This window comes from Entelurus aequoreus, linkage group LG04, assembly GCF_033978785.1.
Source record: "Entelurus aequoreus isolate RoL-2023_Sb linkage group LG04, RoL_Eaeq_v1.1, whole genome shotgun sequence".
NCBI lineage: Eukaryota > Metazoa > Chordata > Actinopteri > Syngnathiformes > Syngnathidae > Entelurus > Entelurus aequoreus.
The window spans coordinates 89,673,839-89,691,338 of NC_084734.1; the positions used below are offsets into that span (position 1 = coordinate 89,673,839).

The 17,500-nt window shown below is 38.5% G+C and overlaps 2 protein-coding genes across 2 annotated transcripts in view; both read left to right on the forward strand.

The window, feature by feature from the left end:
* LOC133649155 (uncharacterized) overlaps positions 1–10,350 on the forward strand; it is a 23,380-nt gene extending 13,030 nt beyond the window's left edge. Inside the window, exons 8-10 of the mRNA XM_062045980.1 lie at positions 7,816–7,917; positions 9,374–9,463; positions 9,540–10,350. Of these exons, the coding sequence (XP_061901964.1) occupies positions 7,816–7,917; positions 9,374–9,463; positions 9,540–9,758 (411 nt within the window). The 3' untranslated portion in view covers positions 9,759–10,350. The remainder of the gene's footprint in view (positions 1–7,815; positions 7,918–9,373; positions 9,464–9,539) is intronic.
* A 2,389-nt stretch (positions 10,351–12,739) lies between these two features.
* Positions 12,740–17,500, forward strand: part of prpf19 (pre-mRNA processing factor 19) — a 14,848-nt gene continuing 10,087 nt past the window's right edge. Inside the window, exons 1-2 of the mRNA XM_062045981.1 lie at positions 12,740–12,938; positions 13,149–13,298. Coding sequence (XP_061901965.1) covers positions 12,920–12,938; positions 13,149–13,298 — 169 coding nt within the window. The 5' untranslated portion in view covers positions 12,740–12,919. The remainder of the gene's footprint in view (positions 12,939–13,148; positions 13,299–17,500) is intronic.

Sequence of the window (17,500 nt, forward strand, 5' to 3'; positions counted from 1 at the left end):
TAGCTACATCTAAATCAATAATCCTCGCCTCCATGGCGACAAATATAATAAGTTTCTTACAAGTATCATCCCTGCAGGACGAGGAATAGCTAAACATGCTTCACTACACACCGTAGCTCACCGGCGTCAAAATGTAAACAAACGCCATGGGTGGATCTACACCTGACATCCACTGTAATGATACCAAGTACAAGAACATATGTAGTCGATACTACTATGATTACATCAATATTTTTTAACATCACAAAATTTTCTTTCGTTTTTTTAAAATTCATATTATGTTTATAAACTCAGGAAATATGTCCCTGGACACATGAGGACTTTGATTATGACCAATATATGATCCTGTAACTACTTGGTATCGGATTGATACCCACATTTGTGGTATCATCCAAAACTAATGTAAAATATCAAACAACAGAAGAAGAAGTGATTATTACATTTTAACAGAAGTGTAGATAGAACATGTTAAAAGAGAAAGTAAGCAGATACAGTGTTTCCCATAAACTGCCAAGATACCTGTGGTGGTGGGGGCGTGGCTATGGTGGTCACCATGACACCATCGAGTAATTTGCATAATTTACTACAATGATATGATTTTCTCTAAAAAGGCTCAAAAAATGTATACTTACTAATTAATAATAACAGTTTTGTTTTAAACGTCCATCCATCCATCCATTTTACAATATAATTACAACACTTTATGTACAGATTTGAACAATAAGTTATTCACTGAAATATATTTATTAATTATGGTTCTTACAAAAAATATATCTTATAAAATATAAAAGCTAAAATGTCTCTTAAAGCTCTGCCCCTTTAATTAGTGCATACTAAATAATTTAACTTTAGCCTACTACTACAACCATATTATTTACCAGCAACGTAAAGTGAAACAGAGGCAGAGGTGTCCTGCCACAGTCAGTAACAAATAAACAGAAAACAGTAGTGGTCAAATACAAATAAGGCAACAAGAGAAGTATCCTACACTTCTCTTTTGTAAAGTAAATCTGAACAGCCTATATGGGCATCTACATCAACTATATGATTTGCCTAAAAAGTTGGACAGGACAAAAAATATATATATATATATATATATATTTATTTATTTTATTTATTTTTATTTTTGGCGGACGTAATTATTTCGTGGCGGGCCGCCACAAATAAATGAATGTGTGGGAAACACTGAGATATTAACAGTAAATGAACAAGTAGATTAAAAATTCATTTTCTACCACTTGTCCTTAATAATGTTGACAAAATATTAGAATGATAAATGACACAATATGTTACTGCATATGTCAGCAGACTAATTAGGAGTCTTTGTTTGCTTACTTACTACTAAAGAAAAGTTGTCTCGTATGTTCACTATTTTATTTAAGGACAAACCTGCAATAAGAAACATATGTTTAATGTACCGTAAGATTTTTTTGTTAAAATAAAGCCAATAATGCTATTTTTTGTGGTCCTGTTCATTTAGAAAAGTACCGAAAAGTATCAAAGTACATTTTGGTACCGGTACCAAAATATTGGTATTGGGACAACACTAGTTTCTACTAAACAGTATGGTTCAGTCTGGTACACATTAATCAGCCTTAATCTTGTAAAATGTTTCATAGTATGTCAATAAGAACTACACCAAGAGGTTGCCTACAGCCACAGTTTTTTTATGTTTTTTACCCGGGCAGTTATTTGCTGTTTTCAAATAACCCTTGCAGATTATAGAAGAATCATTGGTTAATCGAATCATTTACGTTATATCATAAAAAATCTTCAGTTCTAACTAAATGTGATCATGTGGATCCAGTTTCAAATTTGTATTGTTTTCTTCATTTTGTGGAGTGACTCATACAAACATCTGGCAAATTTCAGGCCTACGCCGGCGATGTGTTGTTACACAGTGGTACCTCAACTTACGAGTAATTTGAGATACGAGCTATCGCTCGGCTTTTTGTTATGCCTTAAATTGCGAGCATAATTTGAGTTACGAGCCTCACCCGCCGTCTGTTGAAGTAATATTTGTCACAGGGTTGTGCCGTTTCGGCAAAACATTCTTAAAGGTGCTGTTTGCATTTTGCTGACAGTAACATTTTTCAAAGCAAAAAAACATGTTAGCTTATGTTACCATTAGTGGTAACATGATTGTGCTGAAAATTTTAATTTCCCCTCGGGGATTAATAAAGTATTTCTGATTCTGATTCTGATTAACAGAACACATTTGTTTGACAATTGTCTATAACTTTTACATTTACAGAGTTTATGTAATTGAAATGTTTACCGGACGAATAAAATGATTGGTCTTTACGCCGGTCACTCACCTGGTCTCGTCAACATGTACGCGCAGGAAGCGCGTGCACACTTTCAAAAGCAGTCTAAGCGAAACAACGAACAATTTGCAGTCATGTTGTTGTTATGATAGAATATACATTCAATCATAGCAACACTTCAAGATAATGCGCAAGCATGTGTTACGCAGCTATGTACGTAATTAGGTCATTACAGACGAGAAGCTGTTAGAGGGCGGGATATACTGTGCAAAATACATCGGAAAGTTGGTGCCCTTTAGGCATCTGTGTAAATATTGCAAACAGCCCTTTTAATAATGGTTAAACGTTGCTGTTCCTGCTTTGTTTATACAAGAAACAAAACTGTTTGAGCAATAGTTACTATTCTGTTACACATGGCTTTTTTCCTGCTTCGTAAGAAACAAACGTAAGTTTTGATTAAAGGCCTACTGAAAGCCACTACTAGCGACCACGCAGTCTGATAGTTTATATATCAATGATGAAATCTTAACATTGCAACACATGCCAATATGGCCGGGTTAACTTATAAAGTGACATTTTAAATTTCCCGCTAAACTTCCGGTTGAAAACACCTTTGGAGGATGACGTATGCGCGTGACGTAGCCAGGAGAACAGAGGTATGGCTTCCCCATTGAAGCCAATACAAAAAGCTCTGTTTTCATTTCATAATTCCACAGTATTCTGGACATCTGTGTTGGTGAATCTTTTGCAATTTGTTTAATGAACAATGGAGACTGCAAAGAAGAAAGTTGTAGGTGGGATCGGTGTATTAGCGGCTGGCTGTAGCAACACAACAAGAAGGACTTACTTGGATAGCAGACGCGCTAGCCGATGTTAGCCGCCAACCGCATCTGTGTTGGGGTGAAGTCCTTCGTCGCGCCGTCGATCGCTGAAACGCAGGTGAGCACGGGTGTTGATGAGCAGATGAGGGCTGGCTGGCGTAGGTGGAGCGCTAATGTTTTCATCATAGTTCTGTGAGGTCCGGTTGCTAAGTTGCTAAGTTAGCCTTTGCGTCGTTAGCAACAGCATTGTTAAGCTTTGCCAGGCTGAGAATTATTAACCGTGTAGTTACATGTCCATGGTTTAATAGTATTGTTGATCTTCTGTCTATCCTTCCAGTCAGGGATTTATTTATTTTGTTTCTATCTGCATTTGAGCCAGATGCTATCACGTTAGCTCAGTAGCTAAAGAGCTTCGCCGATGTATTGTCGTGGAGATAAAAGTCACTGTGAATGTCCATTTCGCGTTCTCGACTCATTTTCAAGAGGATATAGTATCCCAGGTGGTTTAAAATACAAATCCGTGATCCACAATAAAAAAAGGAGAGAGTGTGGAATCCAATGAGCCAGCTTGTACCTAAGTTACGGTCAGAGCGAAAAAAGATATGTATTTCACTGCATTCTAGTCCGTCACTCTAACGTTCCTCATCCACAAATCTTTCATCTTCGCTCAAATTAATGGGGTAATCGTCGCTTTCTCGGTCCGAATAGCTCTAGCTGCGTTGAAAACAATAGGAAAATATGAGGAGGCGAACAACTGACTACGTCACGCTACTTCCGGTAGGGGCAAGGCTTTTTTTATCAGAGACCAAAAGTTGCGAACTTTATCGTCGTTGTTCTATACTAAATCCTTTCAGCAAAAATATGGCAATATCGCAAAATGATCAAGTATGACACATAGAATGGATCTGCTATCCCCGTTTAAATAAAAAAAATTCATTTCAGTAGGCCTTTAAACAGTTGACTTGCTGGTTTGAGCGCCACTCAGAGATCGACACAATCCTGCCCCCGAACCGCCGCAACTAAGAAAGTGTGTGTGAAGGGAGGAAGCATAAGAACAAATCAGAGGGGAAAAAAAACTTTAAAAGTATGTCCTAGCAATTAGCAGCATCAGTCCGCATCACACAGACCACAGCCAGTCTCCACAGCATGCAGCTACATGTGCCCAAATGACAAACATTTACCCATAAAATATTGAGAAGCTGCAGGCTGTTTTATTTGACCTATTTTCATGTGTTCTGTCTAGTCTTAACTCAATTAACTTGACGGTCATGCATTGCCTTTGGTATACACACACACACACACACACACACACCACACACCACACACACACACACACACACACACACACACACACACACACATCCCTTGTTGTCGACTCTGATTCCTCAAATCTGTCTGTGTGCAACATAAACAACAATTTCCTTGTTCCTATTGTTACACAACAGTTGGCAGATGTCACGAGGGAAACAACCAGCTCTATGAAAATAAGTTTTGTACTAGGGAGATAATACGCAGACTTGGCAACACTTGCAAAGAAGCAGCCCGAAGGAGACACTGAACTAGTCCCCAAGGTGAATGCTGTGCAATATCATGACATCATTGTGTGAATGCTCCAAAACATTCACACACATGGTTTTCTACACCAAAATTCATCTATTTATTAAACATCTTCTTATTATTATTCTTCTTCTTGTTGTTGTTGTTCTTCTTCTTCTTCTTCTTCTTCTTCTTCTTCTTCTTCTTCTTCTTCTTGTTCTTGTTCTTGTTCTTGTTCTTCTTCTTCTTCTTCTCCTTCTTCCTCTTGTTCTTCTTCTTCTTCTTCTTCTTCTTCTTGTTCTTCTTCTTGTTCTTGTTCTTGTTCTTCTTCTTCTTCCTCTTGTTCTTCTTCTTCTTCTTCTTCTTGTTCGTCTTCTTCTTGTTCTTCTTCTTGTTCGTCTTCTTCTTGTTCTTATTCTTCTTATTCTTGTTCTTGTTCTTGTTCTTCTTCTTCTTTTTCGTCTTCTTCTTGTTCTTGTTCTTCTTCTTCTTCTTCTTCTTCTTCTTGGTCTTGTTCTTGGTCTTCTTTTTGTTCTTCTTCTTGTTCTTCTTCTTCTTCTTGGTCTTGTTATTGGTCTTCTTTTTGTTCTTCTTCTTCTTCTTCTTGTTCTTCTTCTTCTTAGTCTTGTTCTTCTTCTTGTTCTGGTTCTTGTTCTTCTTCTTGTTCTGGTTCTTGTTCTTCTTTTTCTTGTTCTTCTTTTTGTTCTTCTTGTTCTTGTTCTTCTTTTTCTTCTTCTTCTTCTTCTTCTTCTTCTTCTTTTTCTTCTTGTTCTTGTTCTTGTTCTTCTTGTTCTTGTCCGTCTTCTTCTTGTTCTTCTTCTTCTTCTTGTTCGTCTTCTTCTTGTTCTTCTTCTTGTTCGTCTTCTTCTTGTTCTTATTCTTCTTATTCTTGTTCTTGTTCTTCTTCTTTTTCATCTTCTTGTTCTTCTTCTTCTTCTTCTTCTTGGTCTTGTTCTTGGTCTTCTTTTTGTTCTTCTTCTTCTTCTTGTTCTTCTTCTTCTTCTTGGTCTTGTTCTTGGTCTTCTTTTTGTTCTTCTTCTTCTTCTTCTTGTTCTTCTTGTTCTGGTTCTTGTTCTTCTTTTTGTTCTTCTTGTTCTTGTTCTTTTTCTTCTTCTTCTTCTTCTTCTTCTTTTTCTTCTTCTTCTTGTTCTTGTTCTTGTTCTTCTTGTTCTTCTTCTTCTTGTTCTTCTTCTTCTTGTCCGTCTTCTTCTTGTTCTTCTTCTTCTTGTTCTTCTTCTTCTTCTTGTTCTTCTTCTTGTTCTTCTTCTTGTTCTTCTTCTTGTTCTTCTTCTTCTTCTTCTTGTTCTTCTTCTTCTTCTTCTTGTTCTTCTTCTTGTTCTTCTTGTTCTTGGTCTTGTTCTTCTTGTTCTTGTTCTTCTTTTTGTTCTTCTTCTTCTTCTTCTTCTTCTTCTTGGTCTTGTTCTTGTTCTTCTTCTTCTTCTTCTTCTTCTTCTTCTTCTTGTTCTTGTTCTTCTTTTTCTTGTTCTTCTTTTTGTTCTTCTTCTTCTTCTTGTTCTTCTTCTTGTTCTTCTTCTTCTTGGTCTTGTTCTTATTGTTCTCCTTTTTGTTCTTCTTCTTCTTCTTCTTCTTGGTCTTCTTCTTCTTCTTCTTCTTCTTCTTGTTCTTGGTCTTGTTCTTGTTCTTCTTTTTCTTGTTCTTCTTTTTGTTCTTCTTCTTCTTGTTGTTCTTTTTCTTCTTCTTGTTGTTCTTTTTCTTCTTTTTCTTCTTCTTTTTCTTTTTCTTGTTCTTCTTCTTGTTCTTCTTGTTCTTGTTCTTCTTCTTCTTTTTCTTGTTCTTCTTATTCTTGTTCTTGTTCTTCTTTTTCTTGTTCTTCTTCTTCTTCTTCTTGTTCTTCTTGTTCTTCTTCTTCTTTTTCTTGTTCTTCTTGTTCTTGTTCTTCTTGTTCTTCTTCTTCTTTTTCTTTTTCTTCTTATTCTTGTTCTTCTTCTTTTTCTTCTTCTTGTTCTTGTTCTTCTTCTTCTTGTTCTTGTTCTTCTTCTTGTTCTTCTTCTTCTTTTTCTTGTTCTTCTTATTCTTGTTCTTCTTCTTCTTTTTCTTGTTCTTCTTATTCTTGTTCTTCTTCTTCTTTTTCTTGTTCTTGTTCTTCTTCTTCTTCTTCTTCTTCTTCTTCTTCTTGTTCTTTTTCTTCTTCTTCTTCTTGTTCTTTTTCTTTTTGTTCTTCTTCTTCTTCTTCGCAGGCTTTCCCTTGACAAATTCCAAACATTCCCAGATTTCCCATAATTCCAGGTTTTCCGGGACATTTTTCCCATTCAAAAGGAATTGGCCATTTCTCAAACTTCCACCATTTCCACATTTTTCAACCGATTCAAACCATTCCACCTTCAACACATTCCGCCATCCTGGAAATTCAAACTACCCTTTTTCCAAGTTAAAAAAAAATCCAGGATTTTCCACCCTTTTTTGTGGCGACTACTCCTTCCACATTTTTCAACGCATTTCAACTGTTCAACTGTCAAAACATTCCTCTTGATTAGGAAAAATTCCTGAAATTCCAAGAATTCCGTAATACCATTTCTCAATTCAACATGTTACTACTTCAACATTTCTCAACCAATTTGAAAAATTCCATCACCAACCATTTCAACTCATTGAGATTATTCAAATGTTTTTTACCATTTTCCAAAAAAAAATTCTCAAATTTTGGGAAATTCCCACTTCAATGGGACATTCTTCACAATTCTACAACTCCCACATTTTTCCAACTTCAAAATATTCAGCCTGTTTGGGAATTGTGTGCTCTACTTCAACAATTCTAAAAAAAAATTCCAGGATTTCATTTCAACTTCAGCATTGGAGCATTCACACGCAATTCCTTCAGGAATTGCCTCATCTAGTTAGATAAAACTACTGTAGTTGTTGCTAGTGCATATTGTATTGATTTTTAATAAGTAATTTGTTTTTCTTTTTAAAATGCGTGAAAAAATGGTGGTGTTTTGGAAAGGACAAGCATGGATTTAATTGATTTCAATTCTTTTCAATGGGCGGGGCTGCTTTGAGTTACAAGCTCGGTCGTGGAATAAGTCGTGCTTGTAAGTTGAGGTACCACTCTACTTCTGGTCGTGCTTGTAAGTTGAGGTACCACTCTACTTCTACTGATTGCCATATATCCTGTATTTTATGAAGTTTGCAAAGCAAGTGGCGACACTGACTATTGTTTATGTTGCATACAGAATTACAGTGATCCAAGCCCTCAGGCTCCCGGCTACTACAATCATGTCCAGCAGCCTGGAACACCAAGGAAATGGACCCCGGTTGCCAGTCCAGTTCATACCGTATGTGTTATGTATAGAGATGTCCGATAATGGCTTTTTTGCCGATATCCAATATTCCGATATTGTCCAACTCTTAATTACCGATATCAACCGATACCGATATATACAGTCGTGGAATTAACACAATATTATGCCTAATTTTGTTGTGATGCCCCGCTGGATGCATTAAACAATGTAACAAGGTTTTCCAAAATAAATCAACTCAAGTTATGGAAAAAAAATGCCAACATGGCACTGCCATATTTATTATTGAAGTCACAAAGTGCATTATTTGTTTTAACATGCCTCAAAACAGCAGCTTGGAATTTGGGACATGCTCTCCCTGAGAGAGCATGAGGAGGTTGAGGTGGGCGGGGTTGAGGTGTGGGGGGGGGGGTTTAGGGGGTAGCGGGGGTGTATATTGTAGTGTCCCGGAAGAGTTAGCGCTGCAAGGGGTTCTGGGTATTTGTTCTGTTGTGTTTATGTTGTGTTACGGTGCGGATGTTCTCCCGAAATGTGTTTGTCATTCTTGTTTGGTGTGGGTTCACAGTGTGGCGCATATTTGTAACAGTGTTAAAGTTGTTTATACGGTCACCCTCAGTGTGACCTGTATGGCTGTTGATCAAGTATGCCTTACATTCACTTGTGCGTGTGATAAGCTGTAGATATTATGTGACTGGGCCGGCACGCAAAGGCAGTGCCTTTAAGGTTTATTGGCGCTCTGTACTTCTCCCTACGTCCGTGTACACAGCGGCGTTTTAAAAAGTCATACATTTTACTTTTTGAAACCGATACCGATAATTTCCAATATTACATTTTAAAGCATTTATCGTCCGATAATATCGGCAGCCCGATATTATCGGACATCTCTAATTATGTACACTACCGTTCAAAAGTTTGGGGTCACATGTAAATGTCCTTATTTTTGAAGGAAAAGCACTGTACTTTTCAATGAAGATAACTTTAAACTAGTCTTAACTTTACAGAAATACACTCTATACATTGCTAATGTGGTAAATGACTATTCTAGCTGCCAATGTCTGGTTTTTGGTGCAATATCTACATAGGTGTATAGAGGCCCATTTCCAGCAACTATCACTCCAGTGTTCTAATGGTACAATGTGTTTGCTCATTGGCTCAGAAGGCTAATTGATGATTAGAAAACCCTTGTGCAATCATGTTCACACATCTGAAAACAGTTTAGCTCGTTACAGAAGCTACAAAACTGACCTTACTTTGAGCAGATTGAGTTTCTGGAGCATCACATTTGTGGGGTCAATTAAACGCTCAAAATGGCCAGAAAAAGAGAACTTTCATTTGAAACTCGACAGCCTATTCTTGTTCTTAGAAATGAAGGCTATTCCATAAAATTGTTTGGGTGACCCCAAACTTTTGAACGGTAGTGTACCTCACGGCTAATTTCTGCATGCACTGGTCGCACACACTGGATTTATGTTCATGGTCTCGGTCTTTCCAGGGTTATACTGCTGTGATGGGAGCAACAACACCTCGACCCACTCCTGTTTGTGCAAAAGCAGAGAACCGGGAAGCGCAGAACCTGACTCCCGTGAGTTCAATTCGTCTGCCGAGGTAATACTCCAGATGTCAACATGCGTAAGCCATATTTGTGCTTCATTTACCAGGAAACAACTAACGAGGACGAGGGGAACATTTCCTTCCCGTTGTCCGGGGCGTCAGATTGCCTCCGCACCTCTGAAGACTGTGTTCAATTTCAGATCAAAAAGCAGCCGGTTCAAGAAAGATGGAGTAAAACAAACGAGTATTTTTCTCTGCTGCCACTAGACACGGATACATCTGAAACCTGCAGCGTTTACACTTCCAAGAAGCTGAACGTCTTGTAGTGCACGGAGGAGCATGTGAAAAAAGTTACAGAAAAGGCAAAGACTCACTTGTGCCTTTTTGCAATCAAGCCTATACTGTATTTTAAATAAATTAGTATCCACATTGCATGCCATTATTCCAATTGTAATGGTATTTTCCTGCAGCATGATAAGAGTATTAGCCTTTCCTGCTTCATACTTGTCATTTATTTACTCTGATGGGGCTTCAAAAGTCTCCCACCCTCTGATGTTACCTACCTCCAGACCCTCAGGACCACCCAGATCTGCACAGTATATATTTGCTGAACCTTTGAAAGTGTTTCCTCCGAGATCATTATGGGGCTTCATAGAAAATAGACCCTGTGATGTAAGTGTTTGCAAAAGAGAATAGTCACTAACTGTGAATATTTACAATGTTAAATGTGCGGTAGTATAGTTATCTTACTATGATAACCTCGTTGGTACTGTAATGTACAGTATAACACGCCACATTGAACATTGTATTGTATTGTACTGGATCACCAAATCTTTCCATTTGATGACAATGACACATTTTATTTTTGTACCATATGTATATTGTTGATTTTAAAAATTTAAAATATATCTCAACAGATGCAGATCTCACATTTGCAAGCATATTGTCATGTGTATGTTGAAAGCAATGTGTGTAAATGAACAAGAACAAAGCTAACATTGGTGTTTAACAACACGCCTTTCCCTGTCAATCCATCATTGGCATAGGAATACAAACAACTAAAATCAGAACTTCTTTGGTAGCCAAAGCAAAGAGACAAATATCAATCAATGTTTACTTATATAGCCCTAAATCATGAGTGTCTCAAAGGGCTGCACAAGCCACAACGACATCCTCGGCTCAGATCCCACATAAGGGCAAGGAAAAACTCAACCCAATGAGAAACCTTGGAGGGGACCGCAGATGTGGTGCAATGGACGTCAAGTGGATCTAGCATAATATTGTGAGAGTCCAGTCCACAGTGGATCTATCCATAGTGGATCTAACATAATAGTGAGAGTCCAGTCCATAGTTAAGTTAAGTTAAGTTAAGTTACTCAGTGGCCTAGTGGTTAGAGTGTCCGCCCTGAGATGGGTAGGTTGTGAGTTCAAACCCCGGCCGAGTCATACCAAAGACTATAAAAATGGGACCCATTACCTCCCTGCTTGGCACTCAGCATCAAGGGTTGGAATTGGGGGTTAAATCACCAAAAATGATTCCCGGGCGCGGCCACCGCTGCTGCTCACTGCTCCCCTCACCTCCCAGGGGGTGATCAAAGGGGATGGGTCAAATGCAGAGGACACATTTCACCACACCTAGTGTGTGTGTGTGACAATCATTGGTACTTTAACTTTAACTTAACATAGTGGATCTAACATAATAGTGAGAGTCCAGTCCATAGTGGATCTAACATAATAGTGAGAGTCCAGTCCATAGTGGATCTAACATAATAGTGAGAGTCCAGTCCATAGTGGATCTAACATAATAGTGAGAGTCCAGTCCATAGTGGATCTAACATAATAGTGAGAGTCCAGTCCATAGTGGATCTAACATAATAGTGAGAGTCCAGTCCATAGTGGATCTAACATAATAGTGTGAGAGTCTAGTCCATAGTGGATCTAACATAATAGTGAGAGTCCAGTCCATAGTGGATCTAACATAATAGTGTGAGAGTCCAGTCCATAGTGGATCTAACATAATAGTGTGAGAGTCTAGTCCATAGTGGATCTAACATAATAGTGAGAGTCCAGTCCATAGTGGATCTAACTTAATAGTGAGAGTCCAGTCCATAGTGGATCTAACATAATAGTGAGAGTCCAGTCCATAGTGGATCTAACATAATAGTGAGAGTCCAGTCCATAGTGGATCTAACATAATAGTGAGAGTCCAGTCCATAGTGGATCTAACATAATAGTGAGAGTCCAGTCCATAGTGGATCTAACATAATAGTGAGAGTCCAGTCCATAGTGGATCTAACATAATAGTGAGAGTCCAGTCCATAGTGGATCTAACATAATAGTGAGAGTCCAGTCCATAGTGGATCTACCATAATAGTGTGAGAGTCTAGTCCATAGTGGATCTAACATAATAGTGAGAGTCCAGTCCATAGTGGATCTAACATAATAGTGAGAGTCCACTCCATAGTGGATCTAACATAATAGTGTGAGAGTCCAGTCCATAGTGGATCTAACATAATAGTGAGAGTCCAGTCCATAGTGGATCTAACATAATAGTGAGAGTCCAGTCCATAGTGCATCTAACATAATAGTGAGAGTCCAGTCCATAATGGATCTGACATAATAGTGAGAGTCCAGTCCATAGTGCATCTAGCATAATAGTGAGAGTCCAGTCCATAGTGGATCTAACATAATAGTGAGAGTCCACTCCATAGTGGATCTAACATAATAGTGAGAGTCCAGTCCAAAATGGATCTAACATAAGAGTGAGAGTCCAGTCCATAGTGGATCTAACATAATAGTGAGAGTCCAGTCCATAATGGATCTAACATAAGAGTGAGAGTCCAGTCCTTAATGGATCTAACATAATAGTGAGAGTCCAGTCCATAGTGCATCTAACATAATAGTGAGAGTCCAGTCCATAGTGGATCTAACATAATAGTGAGAGTCCGGTCCATAATGGATCTAACATAATAGTGAGAGTCCAGTCCATAGTGCATCTAAATGTTAGATGCACTATGGACTGGACTCTCACTATTATGTTAGATTCTAACATAATAGTGAGAGTCCGGTCCATAGTGGATCTAACATAATAGTGTGAGAGTCTAGTCCATAATGGATCCAACATAATAGTGAGAGTCCAGTCCATAGTGGGGCCAGCAGGAGACCAGGTCAATGTGTTTACATGAGCAATATATTTGAGTCATATTTTGATGGGGAAAAGGCAAATTGTATTGACAACAATGAGCCACAGACAGTGCCATTGTGGCGCTGCCAAACAACTGACCACTAGGTGGCAGTGCAGCACGTAAAGCCTGAGTGAGTTCACACGGGACAGCGCGAAGAAGACTTCCGGTTGTAGCGGCAATGAAAGGAGAGCGTGCCACTTCCAAGTTGAGCAGAATATTATAAAGGCAACATTAACGGCAATATACCCTATTCTTATTACGAACATCAACATCAGAAGTGACTTGCAAGTCTTCACCGGGAAGATGTCTTTGGTCTGTGCAAGTAGGTGACCTCAATTCATTAATACGAAGAGTCGGGCATTGTAAAGCTAGCTTACTTGCCGCGCTAATGCTACGAGCTAATTTAGCTAACGTTAGCGGCCATGCAGTGTCGACACTCGCGGTATCAACACCACGGTATCAATACACTCGCGGTATCAATGCCGCGGTATGAGCAGCGGATTTAAAAGTGACTATGTGACCTTTTTTACAGTCTCCAACGAGGTGCCGGAGCACCCGTGCGTCTCTCCGGTGTCCAACCAGGTGTTTGAGCGCCGATTAATAGAGAAGTACATTGCAGAGAATGGGACGGACCCGATGAATGGACAGCCCCTGTCCGAGGAACAACTTGTAGATATCAAAGGTAACGACTTGCAGCAAATGTACTTTAACTGTCATGTATTTTTCAATCACACTTCATAAAACTCAGGGAATTGAAAGATAACGATTAAAATTGGCTAAAAAAAAGTATTTATCTTGTAAGTAGGGCTGGGCGATATGGCCTTTTATTAATATCTCGATATTTTTAGGCCATGTCATGATACACGATATATATCTCGATATTTTGCCTTAGCCTTGAATGAACACTTGATGCATATAATCACAGCAGCATGATGATTCTATGTGTCTCAATAAAACATTATTGTTCATACTGCATTAATATATGCTCATTTCAAACTTTTATGTTATGTTCTGTTATTTTCATTTATTATGCGCCCCCCAATCAACTGTTACATCAGCCCGGGACGCAGCCTGAGTGGAGAAACAAAAAAACAGAGACTGAGACACACAAAGGAATCTAAACTAAACATTTAAGACTCACAATGAACACATAAATCAAAAGTCATCTGCGGTAAAGAGGTGAGTTTTAAGCTGTGCTCTAAAAGAGTCCAGAGTGGTGGGGGACTTAATATTCAGAAGGAGCTTATTCCATAGCCTAGGTGCCATCACTGAGAAAGCACGGTCTCCCTTTGTCACTAGGTTTGACCGTGGGACCTTCAGGGTCATCTGGTTGTCCGATCTAAGGCAACGACCAAGCCAGTAATTATAGTCTGCAAATAATGTGTTGTTGTTGAGTGTCGGTGCTCTCTAGACCTCGGCAGAGTAACCGTGTAATACTCTTCCACATCAGTAGGTGGCAGCCGGTAGCTAATTGCTTTGTAAATGCAGGTAAAAAGGTGTCTTATGCTTAAACCAAAAATAAACAAAAGGTGAGTGCACTTAAGAAAAGGCATTGAAGCTTAGGGAAGGCTATGCAGAACGAAACTAAAACTGAACTGGCTACAAAGTAAACAAAAACAGAATGCTGGACGACAGCAAAAACTTACTGTGGAGCAAAGACAATGTACATCCGAACATGACATGACAATCAACAATGTCCCCACAAAGAAGGATAAAAACAACTGATATATTCTTGATTGCTAAAACAAAGTAGATGCGGGAAATATAAGACATGAAACTGTTACAGGAAAATACCAACAAAAGAGAAAAAGCCACCAAAATAGGAGTGCAAGACAAGAACTAAAACACTACACAAAACAGCAAAAAACTCCAAATAAGTCATGGCGTGATGTGACAGGTGGTGACAGTACACCTACTTTGAGACAAGAGCTATAGTGATGCATGCTTCGTTATGGTTTAAAGTCATATCCAACAATTGCGACAATGACTTTAAACTGTCAACTGAGTTTATGATTTCTGCTGGTGGTGTGCCTCCGGATTTTTTCAACGCAAAAAATGTGCCTTGGCTCAAAAAAATGTGAAAAACACTGGTCTACATTAAAACATTGTTGTTCACACTGCATTAATATATGCTCATTTTAAACTTTCATATAGAGAGGGAAACCACAACCAAGTTAATTTATCAAAACTGTATTTATTAAACGGTTATTAAGCAGTGGCACAAACATTCATGTCATTTCCAAAACAGAAAGTGCAAGATTGTCAGAGACATTTTAAAACAAGCTATGAGTGCACTTTTGTGCATAATGTCACTAAGATGACTTATCAAAACAACACTAAATTAAAGTGCACTTTTTGTACAGAACGCCACTACAATATATTAAAACAAATAAAGTGCACTTTTGTGCATGATGTCACTAAGATGACTTATCAAAACAACACTAAATTAAAGTGCACTTTTTGTACAGAACGCCACTACAATATATTAAAACAAATAAAGTGCACTTTTGTGCATGATGTCACACAAGATATTTCAATAACTGTCAAATAAAAATGAGCTGCGTAATAGGAAATCAAATAGTGTATGTCCTAGAGCTGGGCGATATGGCCTTTTATTAATATCTCGATATTTTTAGGCCATGTCACGATACATGATATACAGTCAAGAAAATAAGTATTTGAACACCCTGCTATTTTGCAAGTTCTCCCACTTAGAAATCATGGAGTGGTCTGAAATGTTCACAGTAGGTGCATGTCCACTGTATGAGAGATAACCTAAAAAAAAAATCCAGAAATCACAATCTATGATTTTTTAACAATTTATTCGTGTGATATAGCTGAAAATAAGTATTTGAACACCTGTCTATCAGCTAGAATTCTGACCCTCAAAGACCTGTTAGTCCGCTTTTAAAAGTCCTCCTCCACTCCACTGTACTATCCTGAATCAGATGCACCTGTGTGAGGTCGTTAGCTGCATAAAGACACCTGTCCACACCATACAATCAGTAAGACCCAAACATTCAGCATAGCTAAGAGCAAAGAACTGTCCAAAGACACCAGAGACAAAATGGTACAACTCCACAAGGATGGAAAGGGCTACGGAGAAATTGCCAAGCAGTTTGGTGAAAAAAGTTCCACTGTTGGAGCAATCATTAGAAAATGGAAGAAGCTAAACATGACGGTCAATCTCAATGGGAGTGGAGCCCCATGCAAGATATCACCTCATGGGGTCTCAATGATGCTAAGAAAGGTGAGGAATCAGACCAGGACTACATGACAGGACTTGGTCAAGGACCTGAAAAGAGCTGGGACCACTGTTTCCATGGTCACTGTTGGTAATACACTAAGACGTCATGGTTTGAAATCATGCATGGCACGGAAGGTTCCCCTGCTTAAACCAGCACATGTTAAGGCCCGTCTTAAGTTTGCCAATGACCATTTGGATGATCCAGAGGAGTCATGGGAGAAAGTTTTGTGGACAGATGAGACCAAAATTGACCTTTTTGGTCATAATTCCACTATGCGTGTTTGGAGGAAGAAGAATGATGCGTACCATCCCAAGAACACCATCCCTACTGTGAAGCATGGGGGTGGTAGCATCATGCTTTGGGGGTGTTTATCTGCTCATGGGACAGGACGACTGTACTGTATTAAGAGAGGATGACTGCAGCCATGTATTGTGAGATTTTGGCCAAAAACCTCCTTCCCTCAGTCAGATCATTGAAGATGAGTCGTGGCTGGATCTTCCAACATGACAATGACCCAAAGCACACAGCCAGGAAAACCAAGAAGTGGCTTCGTAAGAATCATATCAAGGTTCTGGAGTGGCACAGCCAGTCTCCAGACCTAAATCCAATTGAAAATCTTTGGAGGGAGCTGAAAGTCTGTGTTACTCAGCGACAGCCCAGAAACCTGACTTATCTAGAGAAGATCTGTGTGGAGGAGTGGGCCAAAATCCCTCCTGCAGTCTGTGCAAACCTGGTGAAGAACTACAGGAAACGTTTGACCTCTGTAATTGCAAACAAAGACTACTCTACCAAATATTAATGTTGGTGTTCAAATACTTATTTTCAGCTATATCACACAAATAAATTGTTAAAAAATCATAGATTGTGATTTCTGGATTTTTCTTTTTAGGTTATCTCTCATACAGTGGACATGCACCTACCAAGAAAATGTCAGACCCCTCCATGATTTCTAAGTGGGAGAACTTGCAAAATAGCAGGGTGTTCAAATACTTATTTTCTTGACTGTATATCTCTCGATATTTTGCCTTAGCCTTGAAAGAACACTTGATGCATATACCGGTAATCACAGCAGTTTGATGATTCTATGTGTCTACATTAAAACATTCTTGTTCATACTGCATTCATATGTGTTCATTTTAAACTTTCATGCAGAGAGGGAAACCACAACTAAGTCAATTTATCAAAAGTGTATTTATTAAACAGTTATTAAGCAGTGGCACAAACATTCATGTCATTTCCAAAACAGAAAGTGCAAGATTGTCAAAGAGACATTTTAAAACAAGCTATGAGTTCACTTTTGTGCATGATGTCACTAAGATGACTTATCAAAACAACACTAAATTAAAGTGCACTTTTTGTACAGAACGCCACTACAATATTTTAAAACAAAGTGCACTTTTGTCCATGATGTCACTAAGATGACTTATCAAAACAACACTAAATTAAAGTGCACTTTTTGTACAGAACGCCACTACAATATTTTAAAACAAAGTGCACTTTTGTGCATGATGTCACACAAGATATTTCAATAACTGTCAAATAAAAATTAGCTGCATAATATCAATCAATCAATGTTTATTTATATAGCCCTAAATCACAAGTGTCTCAAAGGGCTGCACAAGCCACAGCGACATCC